This window comes from Drosophila virilis, chromosome 4, assembly GCF_030788295.1.
Source record: "Drosophila virilis strain 15010-1051.87 chromosome 4, Dvir_AGI_RSII-ME, whole genome shotgun sequence".
In the NCBI taxonomy this organism is placed as follows: Eukaryota; Metazoa; Arthropoda; class Insecta; order Diptera; family Drosophilidae; genus Drosophila; species Drosophila virilis.
In genome coordinates this window covers 28,792,631-28,805,756 of record NC_091546.1, presented here as the reverse complement: position 1 = coordinate 28,805,756, position 13,126 = coordinate 28,792,631, and the positions used below count along the sequence as shown (strand labels likewise).

At 35.7% G+C, this 13,126-nt stretch overlaps 1 protein-coding gene across 20 annotated transcripts in view; it reads left to right on the top strand.

The window, feature by feature from the left end:
• Nucleotides 1-715: 715 nt before the first annotated feature.
• AGO3 (Argonaute 3) overlaps nucleotides 716-13,126 on the top strand; it is a 48,500-nt gene continuing 36,089 nt past the window's right edge. For 10 of the 20 annotated variants that reach the window (XR_011416568.1, XR_011416566.1, XR_011416565.1 and 7 more), the window contains exons 1-2: nucleotides 998-1,014; nucleotides 10,912-11,329. Coding sequence is in view for 14 of the 20 variants with exons in the window: in XM_015169904.3 (XP_015025390.2) it covers nucleotides 10,915-11,329 (415 nt within the window). In the remaining 6 variants the exon portion in view is untranslated. Of the gene's footprint in view, nucleotides 941-996; nucleotides 1,015-10,911; nucleotides 11,330-13,126 lie in introns of those variants that run through there. The other 10 variants (XM_070208869.1, XM_032433102.2, XM_032433106.2 and 7 more) reach the window with 8 other exon arrangements.

Below are 13,126 nucleotides of genomic sequence, written 5' to 3'. Positions count from 1 at the left end.
GAAATTAAAAGAAAGAAGAATAGAGAAAACAGAGTAACTGTCATTGACGACTTGTATGTCTTATATCACTGAGAGTCGGTGTTAACTGTTAACTCTCTCACTGAGTGAGACCCGTGCATAGAGTTGTTGGTGTGCGTGCAGTTCTTTGTCAGCTAATTCGTGTAAGGACACAAAGAAGCAAAAGCGGTTACCGCTGGTTTTCGTTATTATTCGTTGCGTTGCGAGGCAAAGGATTGATGTGGACAGACAGAAGTAAAAGGTCTGAGCGAACGGACGTGATTGCGCACTGCGAAATTAAGAAAAGAGAAACAAATGCCACCAACAAAGATGCCGGGACTCGCTGATCAAAGTGTGAAGAATTCTGACCCTACGGCCGCTTTGACATATTAAATGATTAGGAAGACGCTCGGTGCTGTTGACCATATAAAAAAAATAGAAACGATTTAATATAAGTGTGTTATGTTATACCATATTATTAATTTAAATGTGAAACTTTAGGGGAAATTCTCGAAACTCACATAGTTATTTACTATACCCATTTCATCAAATGAATTAAGTTTTTGGTTGCCTAAGTTTCCATTAGGTTTAATTACATATAGAAGATATTTCTTCGTAAAGTTATAATATCAAATGCCATTATGGTATTATTTCAAAGTCTCGCTTGTGAACAACGTACTAGACATACACATTTTTCGAGTATTTTTAAATTATATCGAGATGCTGAGTTGACATCACTGAAGCTTAATATTAATTCATTCAAGTAACGGTGGCGCGAACTTACAATTCTGAAAACTGAGATTAGTACATGATATATTAAAATCGATTTGTGATATACGCTTGCTGTTAAACAAACGTTGTAGCGGTAAATACCAGGGTATTAAAACGAATATTGCAGGTTGTTGCAGTTATATGTACTTTTATACTTTTCAAATAAGCATTTGTAAGTATGTATGCATATAATTAAATATTTGTGAATTTATGAAAATAAATCTATTATTATCTGTATATGCATACGTAAGTAAAAATGTTACAATTTTATATATAGATACTTATATATATGGCATCAGTCATACGATAAGCCGCAAAATTGCAGTATTCATACAAACATATGTAAATATATATTCGTGTAATAGACGAATTATATATGTACCTCGCGCAAAAGCAAAAAAGTTTAAGAGTTGGTGGTCTTTTTTGTAGTTTTGTATCCACAGCTAGCTTCAAACAATAATTAATCAAAGTTGTGCACATACATTTGCAGGCTTCTGCCCATTGAAAAACATCTCCGACCCCATAAAGTTAAAACATATGTATATTACCATCAAAAGCCAAGTGCACCAATCAATCATACGTCTCTGTTTGTTCGTTTATTATACCACTAACCAAACAACATATGTGCATATGTATATGTTCATAGATAGGACCACTAACCAAACAACATACAGACTGGACAATCGTTTCCTGTGCGGCTGGTCCAAAGTAGCCTTCGTTTTTGTTTGGGTTTGAGACACGCTCGCGCGCTCAGACAACAAGAGAGTAAGAAATAAATATACGTACAGTTTGTCAAGTAATTGCTTGCAAAATGAAAAACAGCACCCAAATTCATTTTTAAACTTATATTTTACGGAATTAAACTATTTCTTTTTAATTTTTTTTGCATATAATTATTATTCTAAGTATTCCTTATAGATATAAGGCACAAACATAACAAAATTCAAATGTCGCGCAGTGCGACATTTTTTCCGATAGTCAATAACCTGCCCCGTGTCCAAGCAATCATTATTGAAATGCAAATGAACACAAATTTGACAAGTAGCTTTTTACAAATATACAGTATGTCAATAAAGTGTTTTTACTAACAAAAAAAAACTAATTTTTTGGGTTTAGTTGAAAATAAATGTACCTAAAAGTGAGAATTTTTTTTCAATTCTAATTTATTTCGATTCTATATTTTTCCTAGAACTTAATGGCAAAAAGAATTGTTAAATAACATTACCCAAACATTTTATAAAATTAAAAAACTAAAAACATTCAAATTTTATGCTGTCAATAAAGTGTTTTTACACGAAACTTTATTACTAAATAACAATGTTAAAAAAACAGGAATATTTTTTTTTAATACTTTGTGTGGCTGCCATTAGCGTCACATACAGCCTGCAATCGCCGTTTCATTGAAACAATAAGGTTTTGTATGTATGTTTCTGGAATCTTCTGCCATTCTTCCAGTACAGCAGCTTTTAAATCAGTTTTTGATTTTGGACTCCGCTTTGCGACTTTTTTTTTCAAATATGACCACACATTTTCTATTGGATTCATATCTGGACTTTGTGGTGGAGTGTCTAACACCTTTCCACAGTTGTACAACAGCCAAACTCTTACCATATGAGCTTTATGCTTCGGGTCATTGTCCTGGTAAAATTTAAAAATTGGCTTATTGTCCTCATAGAATCCAAATTTCTGTGCACTACTGACGAGATGTGTCTGTAAAATGCTCAGATATTGTCTAGCATCCATGGTATTCTCAATGAAGGTCAAATCTCCTACACCCTTGCTCGAAATACACCCCCACACCATCACTGATAGTTTTCCGAATTTAACGGTTGGAATAATATTGCGGTTTTCCAACGCTGTTAGTGGCTTTCTCCAGACTCTGGATGGCCCATCGTTGTAGAATAGCATCATCTTGCTTTCGTCACAGAATATGACGTTACTCCAAAAATCGTTCGAACTATTTACATGGACTTGAGCGAACGATAGCCGCTTCAAAATATTCGCCGCCGATAGTAGAGGTTTTTTCCTGGCAACTCGTGATGTGTAGTCATTGGAATTCAGTAATTTTCGGACAGTTTCATGTAACACATCAACACCACTTTCTTCCTTGAACTCCTGAGCAATATCCCTAAGCGAAATTTGTGGATTTTTCTCAATTTTTCTCAGAATTTTTCGCTTATCTCTGTCAGAAATTTTGCAGGGTCGACCACATACTGGCTTTGCCTCTAGCCTATCTTCCTTATTGGCTCTGTTTAATATGTTGTATATCGTTGCTTTTGATAAATTAAACATATCAGCCAGTTCCGAGACTTGACGTCCCATCTGATGGTTATAATACACCAGCTGAGCGACTTCAAAAGTTGTTCTTTTTCCTGGCATTTTATTTTTCATAAAATTAAAGCAAAACGTTATAAATTGCAATAGAAAATGACAAGAAAAGTCGAAGACACAAGAGAAGCCAAAACGCATGGGCCCAAATCTAACGGGATCACCCAAAAGAGAACGGCAAAACAATTTACCGTAGCTGTAAAAACACTTTATTGACAGCATAAAATGTGAATGTTTTTAGTTTTTTAATTTTATAAAATGTTTGGGTAATGTTATTTAACAATTCTTTTTGCCATTAAGTTCTAGGAGAAATATAGAATCGAAATAAATTATAATTGAAAAAAAATTCTCACTTTTAGGTACATTTATTTTCAACTAAACCCAAAAAATTAGTTTTTTTTTGTTAGTAAAAACACTTTATTGACATACTGTATATATACATCAAATATCTTTCATTTTATAACTATTAAACCCTGCCGCATAGACAACATATGTAGCTTTAAATTCAATAAATAAACCAAATGAAACTACCCACCACTGTAAGCGCCTTTTGAACTCAATTGGATTGTAGTGATTATACGGGTATAACATACTAAAGTCTTCTGCTAAAAATGACATCAAGATCGGCTTAAAAACCGATGTTATTTAAGAAAACGTGTTTTGGCTTGCAACGTGCCAGAATTTCTGCATACATGTACACACATACACTCATGTGCATCTATATTGAATTCTATCAACTACTTTGCAAATGCGATTGAATCGTATTCTGCGCTGTGGACATACGATGGTACTTTAATGAGTGTTATTTTTTAGACAAAATTTGCAACTGGTGCGATATTTTTAGGGGTTCGATTCTTAGTGAGGGGGGCATATATTTTTATACCTTGAACCCATTAAAAATGGGTATAAGCAATGACAATATAAACACTAAGATGAGTAACGCCATACAACAAAATGGACATATACACAGACGCACAAGCACTTTCCTGTAGAGTAAGCGGTTCAAAAATACATCATATGTATATCTTACTCCCTTACTCGCGAGTTTGGACCAGTTGCCTCCGATACTTTTTGTTTCAACGTTGTTTCTATGTGATGTCCAGTCTATATGTTGTTTGGTTTTTGTGTACTGAGGTTGGCTCCGTGCAAAATTTGTATTTTTAAGTCGATGCAAATATTTATGTAATTAATTTTATTTTATTTTTATTATTATTTTTTTTTATTATTTTTAAGTATTACAAAAAAAATTAAGGAATTAAAAGTGCAAATTTGTTTTTTTTTTTAAAGATACATTTAATTAATTTTTATTTTTATTATTTTATTATTTTTTGTTCGAATTATAAAGAACAAAGTAGCCGCTCAAATTAGCTACCGATGCAAAATCGGTACCCAGAGAACACCGCGAGGAGGCCATTATAATTGTAATGGGGTCATAACTAAATATGACCTTCGAGTCGACTTAAAATGCTTTAATTTTTTTAATTAAAATATTTCCATATAATATTAACTTAATTTTAAGAAATAATGTAAATTTTTGCATTGACTTAATAATACATATTTTGTACGGAGCCAACCTCAGTACACAAAATGCATTCATATATAAACACAAATTTGGGATAGGCCAGCTAAAGCCAGAGCAGTGAATAACAACACATATATACATATTTTGATGTATTTATGCATGCATAGTTCACGAATACAACAAATGTGCACGCACGCTATTGGCTGAGACAATAACTTCTCTCGAGCATACACTGTCCAAAAAGAAAAGTGAAATCAATCTATGTGTGCTATTTTCTTAACATAGTTATTGCGCAAGAAGCGCCTAGTGTAAAAATTATATAAATTCTTAAATTTTCCTGTAAAATTAATCGTTAATATCTAGGGTAATATATCATTTAAATAAATCATGCATTTCATGGATAAAGCACAAGCACTTTACGTCAATGTACTTCGAAAACGAAGCGACGCAAAGGAGCATCGACCAGATTTGCTGAAGGCAGGCTGACGACTAACTTCGTAGCTCGTGTCAGCATCAGCAAGCCGCGACTGCGGCATTCGTTCGTCTGGTCTTTGGAGATGGAACAACCAGTCGGCAGGCGTGCCGTACGAAGCATCAAAGGCCAGATGAAAGGCCAGGCTAGGCATTCAAATGTATGGGCGTTACTCATCTTAGTGTTTATATTGTCTTTGGTATAAGGGTATATGGTATCTGGGCAAAATCCAAATGTATGTGACAGGCAGAAGGAAGCATCTCCGACCCCATAAAGTATATATATTCTTGATGAGCACCAATAGTCGAGTCGATCTAGCCATGTCCGTCTGTCCGTATGTATGAACCTAAGGATCTCAGAACCTATAAACTAGAGACTTGAAATTTTAGATGTAGGTACTCCTAGTGCCCGCGCAGATCGAGTTTGTTTCCGATGATCGATAACTTATTTCGTTTCCAAGCAATCGATAAAAATCGATATCGATATTCTGTTTTTTGGGCAATTTTGGTAAATAATAAGAGCTAGAGTCACCAAACTTGACATATAGCTTCTAAAATAGAATGTATATATGCATTTGATGTTGTAAGAAGAGGGTTCAGTGTATCCCCTAGTGGGGAGCTCCCGACTAGAACCTCTTACTTGTTAATTACTGCTTTAGTAAGCGAATCGTAGCTCGAGCTCCGTGCAGGAAAAGACAACATATACATTAAGATAATTAACGCCCATACATTTGAATGCGACCGGCTTTCATCGGCTTCATCCGGGTTTTCCCAATTCAAACGATACGATGCTATATTGTCCTAGGCACTGTTAATAAATTTTACAAGGCACTTTAAAAGTAAAATACTTCACAATCACAACAGACATTAACAATTCTTAGAAAATGGCTCATACGTAGATTGTTTGTTTTTACTTTTGGTTTTCGACAGTGTATACTGGATAGAGGTTCTTGTCTTAGCCAATGTCGTTCATGCACCTATGTTTGCATGTGTGAATAATGTAAGCATGAGTACATCAAAATATATATGTGCAGTTATTCACTGATGTGGCTTTTGTTAGTTTTCTAGCGCTGATCCATGCCCAATTAGCAGTCACATATGAATGTATGTTGTTTACTGAGGTTGGCTGGGTAGAAAATCCGCATTTTTAAGTCGATGCAAATATTAATATAATTTCTTTCAATTAACTAATACATTTTATTTCCAAATTATAAACCGGAAAAATGCCCAATACAAATAGAGTATGTGAAGTTGCAAGCTTATTTTTCCAATTTATTTTTTTTGCGCCGCAGCGCACTTATTAGAATTTGTATTATACTATTATTTCATGGCAGCCATCTCGAACTAGTGCCTGGATTGTAATACAACTAAAACCTATAACACGAACGAAGCTTAACTCCAAAAAACGGTCGCCACTCTGAGCGATGGGCAGTTAATGCAGAAGTCAAAGGGCCAACGAAAGAGAGTGGATAGCAGATTACAAAGAGCACGCAATCTATGATTGTCGTTCTTTGCTTTTGGCTATTGCAGGCAGCCGTCGGTGTTGTCTCTATTGGCTACTTGACCAAATATTTTCCCCCTTTTGGGGGGAACAGCCTCGACATGCTCGTTACTCAGGAACCGGCGGCTCAAAACTGCCAGCTCATTCTTGGCACCTACGAAGTGTGTCGCATTGTGAGGTCGTGGGCGACATAGGATGAATCGTTTTAGGGCGTTAAGAAATGCTTTTGAAAACAAGTCCTTCACAACGTCTAAGTCCACCGCCTTTATAGCGAAGTAGCATTTAGCATTTCACTGCTTCAATGTATGGAGACGATCAGCTGATAAATCTGTCATTATATTGTGTCAATCACGGCTTGGCACGAAAACAGATTGTGCATTTGGCAACAACACGAGACTGTTTTGCGAAGGCAATAAAGCACGAAGTTCACCATGTAAGTTCTGTTTATGAAGGTAAACTTTTATTGCTTGCGTCACAGAAGGCTGAAGGGTAAAATAAACAGGTGTCGTGCTTAGAAGTCTAACGAAGAGTTTTTCAACCGATCGCCAATGCGAAGTAGGCCGAAGTCGTCAAGAAATGGCGCAAGAGAGGACATTAAGCCAAACGATCGCTAAGAGTAGCCAATTGAACTGATCACAGCAGCAAATGTGTGCCTTGATACACGTGGTCTTCAGTTAGTTCAGCTTATCGGATTCGATTTACAAATTTGCAAATATAAGCAACCACCCGTTTCAGCTTGGAGAACGAGTTCATGACTCATGCGAACGCCAGGGCAAACGGCAAATCTGGGAGATTCGCCACAAACCATTCATACCATTCGGTAAGGTAGCACCGTATGACATGTTGTAACCGATAAGGCTAAATCGGTAGCCTACCTTTGGCCATTAAAAGATTTTGTTAAACAAATTGTTTTTCAAAATTCTTACGGCTCAATTTATTGTTTATTTTATTATTTTTAAAAGTTACAAACATATTTCCCTCAGAATTGAAGTTGTGGCTTTGGTTTCGTGGCCGATGTGTGCTTGAAGTTGGGGGAATATGTGGTCTGCACTTATAGCCGCGCTCTGCTTGGTTTTTGTTCTTTGTATTTTTGGTTTTATACCGTTTGTATCGTATAAGTTGTTTCTCTCTTTTATTTAACCTAATGCGTGTAGTCACTGATCTCGCTGACACACTTTATGTAGCTCTGTGTGTGTGCTGCTAGCAGTTTTGTCGGGTCAAGGTTATTAAGTGTTCGAAACTGGCTGACTTAACACACTTTTTAAAAATATTTATCTTATTGCTATGAAAAACAAGCGCGTATCTCGATGTGGACTTGGGAATGGTGTAAGCAGATTCGAATTACCCATAATAGAAAACTCACGACTAATAGCCTCTGTCCACTAGTTTAAGAAATGTCACATTTTTAAATTGGTGTTCCACCAGTTGTTGGTAACATGTGAGTGGCAAAAGTACTACATCTTTAAATAAACAGCTGATCGAGTTTCTTTAATTTACATAAGCGCCGTAAAGTTCTTTCAAAAATTGTGCTCTCGAAGTAAGGGCTTTATTTTTTGTGCCATTTTGGAGATTTCGCCATGTTTAAATTCTAAAAACAGTGAGATTAATATAATTTTAAATTTCTTATTTATTTAAAGTTCCCGTTTGCCTTCATTGATATATCAGCTGTTTTTGGTTACGATACTTTCACATTTTGCAAAAACACGAAATGTTCGAAGCGAATTTACACATATTTTTAAAATATGAGATACTTTTGAAAGATGTGTTAAATGTGTTTTCTTATGGGGAAACGCACAGGACGCATTTCACACATTTCGTAAAAATGTGATATCTTCAGAAATGTGTAAGAAATATGTTCAGTGGACAGAGGCTATAAAGCACACTTGTTCGTATATAATCCCCTGCAGTTTCGCCTTTAGGGATTTGAAAATATGACAGAGATGAAGTGATTTTGTGTTACCCAAAAACAAAGTGATCAGATCAAAATAGATCGAATTTAGAAGACTTTTCTTATTGACTGTGTTTTTGGTCAGTGTTACGGTCAGTTGCGAGTTCGAACCCTGTCAAGGGGATTTTTTTTTTAATTTATTTGGTGTTGGAATAAGAGGGTTCTGGGTATTCCCTAGTCGGGAGCTCCCGACTAGAACCTCTAACTTGTTATATATAATATTTTATTTTATTAGTGATCCCTTTTGTTCGGGAGATTGTAATTTAGTATGTGAATTTCTTGTTGTAATCACATAGTCGATGTGTTTTTTTTTCATTATGTGTAATTTCTGTGTGGTCACTCTTATATTTACTATGTGAATAATTTTTTGTAATCACTACGTGATATTTTGTTTTTTCACTATGTAAATTTGTATTGATGTGTACACGGTGTGGCTAGGACTAGCACTTGCTTCCTTTTGCACTACACTTAAAGTGGCAGCCTACTAAGGGGCCTTAAGCCTTTATTGGCTTCAGATAAACGAATTTCTTATATTCTTGTTTGTTTTTTTTTTTAATTTTTTTTTTTTTTTAAGATTTGCGGGTTCCTGCTCGGGCGCCAATTAACCAATTCAATGGAAATCATTTATAAAAAAATGTATTTATTTTGACAGCCTATGTGCTTACAATGAGGCCGAGTTATAAACTAAACTCTGTATCTTAATTAATTTCCAATGAAACTTCAGTCCAACGATGAAGCGTCGCTGTCGGCGTCTCCAGTTTGGTGTTGTTGCATATGTTGAAATGCCCCCATTCTGCATTTCGCTGGGGTTCGCATCCACTGATTTCACAATTATTCGCATGTGCGGAAGATATGCCAATTTAGCGAACCCATCATTGGCTGTCCTATGAGCGCGTTGACCTAATATGCACCTAAAGTTCCATACGTGACACCTTGCTTCAGCTTTTCCCAGCTCATTGAATGGCCACGTGCGGGAACCAAATCGATCTAGCCTTGTCCGTATGTATGAACGCAAGGATCTCAGAACTTCTTAGAGCTAGAGATTTGAAAGCTGTAGGTCCGCCTAATCCATGCGCAGATCGAGTTAGTTTCCGATAATCGATAACTTACTATGTTTCCAAGCAATCAATAAAAATCGTTATCAAAATCCTACTTATTAAATGTTTTGAAGGGTACTTAACTAGGTGTGGTTCATTTGTAGATATTTTCAAGTGTAATATATGTTGATTTTTAATAAGTGGTGAGTGTTGGGACGGGGAATGATTGTATAATTTTGGTCCCTTGTAAGATCCAGAGTGTGTACTCTCTTCAGTCTTCTGTTGTGTTGCTGTTGTCCAGCAGACCAACTGCTTGGTTGTTGTTGTGTAGGTCGAGCCTATGCAGGTATGTGCTGCTGCTTTTGACTATTTCGTCACTGAGACCCATGGGATCTTGAGAATACTGTGTATAGAAGCGTTGTCATGATAGATATGTGCGTTGGAAACGCCTTTGTGGCTCTATCATGCGCTGTCTTTTTCCTGGGGTTTCTTAAATTAAACCAGACACGCCCGTGTCTCCGCCTGTGGGGGCTGCAAAGATGGATTTCCCTGTCTGGAATCCTCGGGCTATAGCTGTCTGGGGGCCGCGTATGCCGCTCCGTTGTGGAAATTTTTTGTTAGCGTATCAACGGTAGTCTCAACGTCAAGACAGCTGTTAAATTTCGGGTTTGGGTTGGTGTTTCTAACCAGCCAAAAGTGATAGTGTGCAGTGTATTTTCTTGAATAGTGTATATATATTAAGTATCTTTTATTTTATATCTATCGCTACCTCCCCGCCACTACCTCTTAGCTATAAATCAAGTTAACCCAAATTGTATTGTCCACCAATTTCAGCTACAATTTAAATGCAATTTACACACATATATACATACATGCGTGTCAGCTTCAATTGCGATTATATTGTTTGATCTGATTGGTAAGGCTGTTGAGTCTGTCGCTAGTTCGAGCCCTACCAAGGAAACTTTTTTTTTTTTGGCTTGTGTGGCTGTAAAGTCAGTTGCGATTTCGAACCCTTCCATGGGAACTTTTTTTAAAATTTGTCTTTATTACTACGAACGAGCGCGTAGCATGAGCTTAATTTGGTGTTGGAAGAAGAGGGTTCATGGTATTTCCTATTCGGGAACTCCCGATTATAACCTCTTATTTGCAATATTAAGATTTAGTTATTTACGCCTATTTTGTAGTGGTTTTTAAATATAATTAGGGTATGATGATAATTCCATGTATAGCTCATTGGATAAAGTAAATAACTTCTAAAGGCGTAACCAATATTAGGGACCACATTTATATATTGATAGCTACCCAACTTGATCAAAAATACCTTTATTTTTTAAAGATCATGCCTGGACGTGGCAATTTGTTGTCCTTATTTCATAAAGAAACGGAGACATCGGAAGTTTCTTCATCTAGTGGAGAGCATGCCAAGGATAGTGGCTTAGATGCTGACCAGTCTGTTTCAAGTGGAGAATACCGACGCATTGCCAGGGATGATATTGCAAGTGAGCTTGCATCAACTATTCAAAATGTCAGCATTTCAATTGGACGTGGACGTGCAAATTTTCTGCAATCCTTTCAAAATGAATCCCAACAATTAAAGAACGAAAAAGAAACATCGACTTTTTCAAAACTCTTAGATGATTCTCCTGGACAAAAAAAAGCAAAAAATTCAGCATTTACTTATGGTAGATCTGAAATCAAAATAAACAATTCTATGGATGGTTTGTTTTGTCCTAGCACTATTTACGGCACTAAAGGTAAGGGCAATATCATTCGATAACACTTTGCAACGGTACTGTTCTGGCAAAAAAATGTATGAGCAGGGTCAGAGACGATGAAGGATTTGCTAAAATATTATATATATAATCGATTGTAGGTACCAGTCCTATTGGTGTCAGTTTAAAGAATGATTTTTATTAAGTTCAAAAGAGCTTATTGTAGCCTACAATTGTAACATAGTATAAAGATGTTTAAACTAACATAGTCTGTGAGGAAGACTATATATTGTTAAAGTATTATTGCGCGTGCGGCTATGTACTTATTGTGCATAGCGCTCTTAGATATTCGCCCATGGGTGACATATATATAAAGTATAGATGTTACAAATTTTTTTATTGTGTTTTTAATTTAAAAATAATAATATTTTTTGTCTTATTAATTTGTGTGTATTTATGTATAAATGTGTTTTTATCTTTTGTTAAATTATTTAATATTAGCGCTCATCTTGTTTTTTTTTTTAATGTGTTGCGTAAACTTTTAAAATTCTTGCAATTGTTTTTTTTTACCCTGGTAAAAGGAGCAAATGTGTGTAACAGGCAGACCCCATGAAGCATATATATATCCTTGATCAGTATCAATAGCCCGGTTGATCTAGCCATGTCCGTCTGTCTGTCCGTCCGTTTTGTTTCCGAGTTTGTTTCCGATATTCGATAACTTGACCCGTTTTCAAGTTATGAATAAAACCCGATATTTAAATACTGTTTTTAAAAAAATTGTCGTAAAAAATACGAGCTAGTCACCAAACTTGATTGTAAAATTTTATATTAATATGTATCTTTCATTTAAAAGCTATCACCAGCTCTCCGCGTCTCTCCGGCCATTCAATGCATCGGCACCTTGCCTTAACTGTTCTTATTACTAATAAAATGCTTATATGTTATACAATGTTTATACTCTATAATTATAATTATGAACTGTGGGGTGGCTACCTTTGTGGCTGTCTCACATTGTATTTGTACGAAAAAAATATTTTAGTGAGATCAGGAACATGAATGTTAGATTTAGTTAATTTTCTGGCTCAAAGGACATTCAATGGTTTTTCAAGATATCTTGTATAACTCGAACATTGTTATTCTTGTTGTGGCCGTTTTGGTTGTTATATCCGGAGTCTATTGAAAGGGTGGAATAGGTTTGTGCAAACGTAAGTAACAGGCATAAGGAAGCATCTCCGATTCCTTAAAGTGTATAGATTCTTGGTCAGCATCAATAGTCGAGTCGATCTCAAATCCTGAGCCAGAGATTTGAAATTATTTTCAAAGCCTTACGTACGAACTTTATGAGTTCGAGTCCAACGATTCCGATATTTTGCGACTTTTTTGCTAAACATCGGATTGGCTTCACATCCATTCTCGAAGATCTTTGTGGAAATTTAATTGATATGTTATTCCCTAAATTCACCAAAATCCAGGCGAATTTATGAGTAACCATTTGTTGTTTGGTTCCAAGAATCTCACCAAACCAATTTAGCGCTCTCACGCTAAAAATAGAATGTACCTCTCAGCTTGGGATCTATATAAGGCCATGCAATTATTTTGTATCAGCACTGGCTTTTGCTGCGAAAAAAATAATTTTGGTAGTTTTCTATGCTTACCATGATCTATCTTAAATTTGTATTTGCACATGTATGTGACATACACTGTCGAAAACAAAATGGTCTATTTACGTGTACTATTTTCTGGTACTATTTTCTGAACATAGTTAGATTTGCCTGTAAAACTTATCGGTAGTATTTAGGGTAATGTATCGTTCATATAAAGTTTTCATATCACAGATTA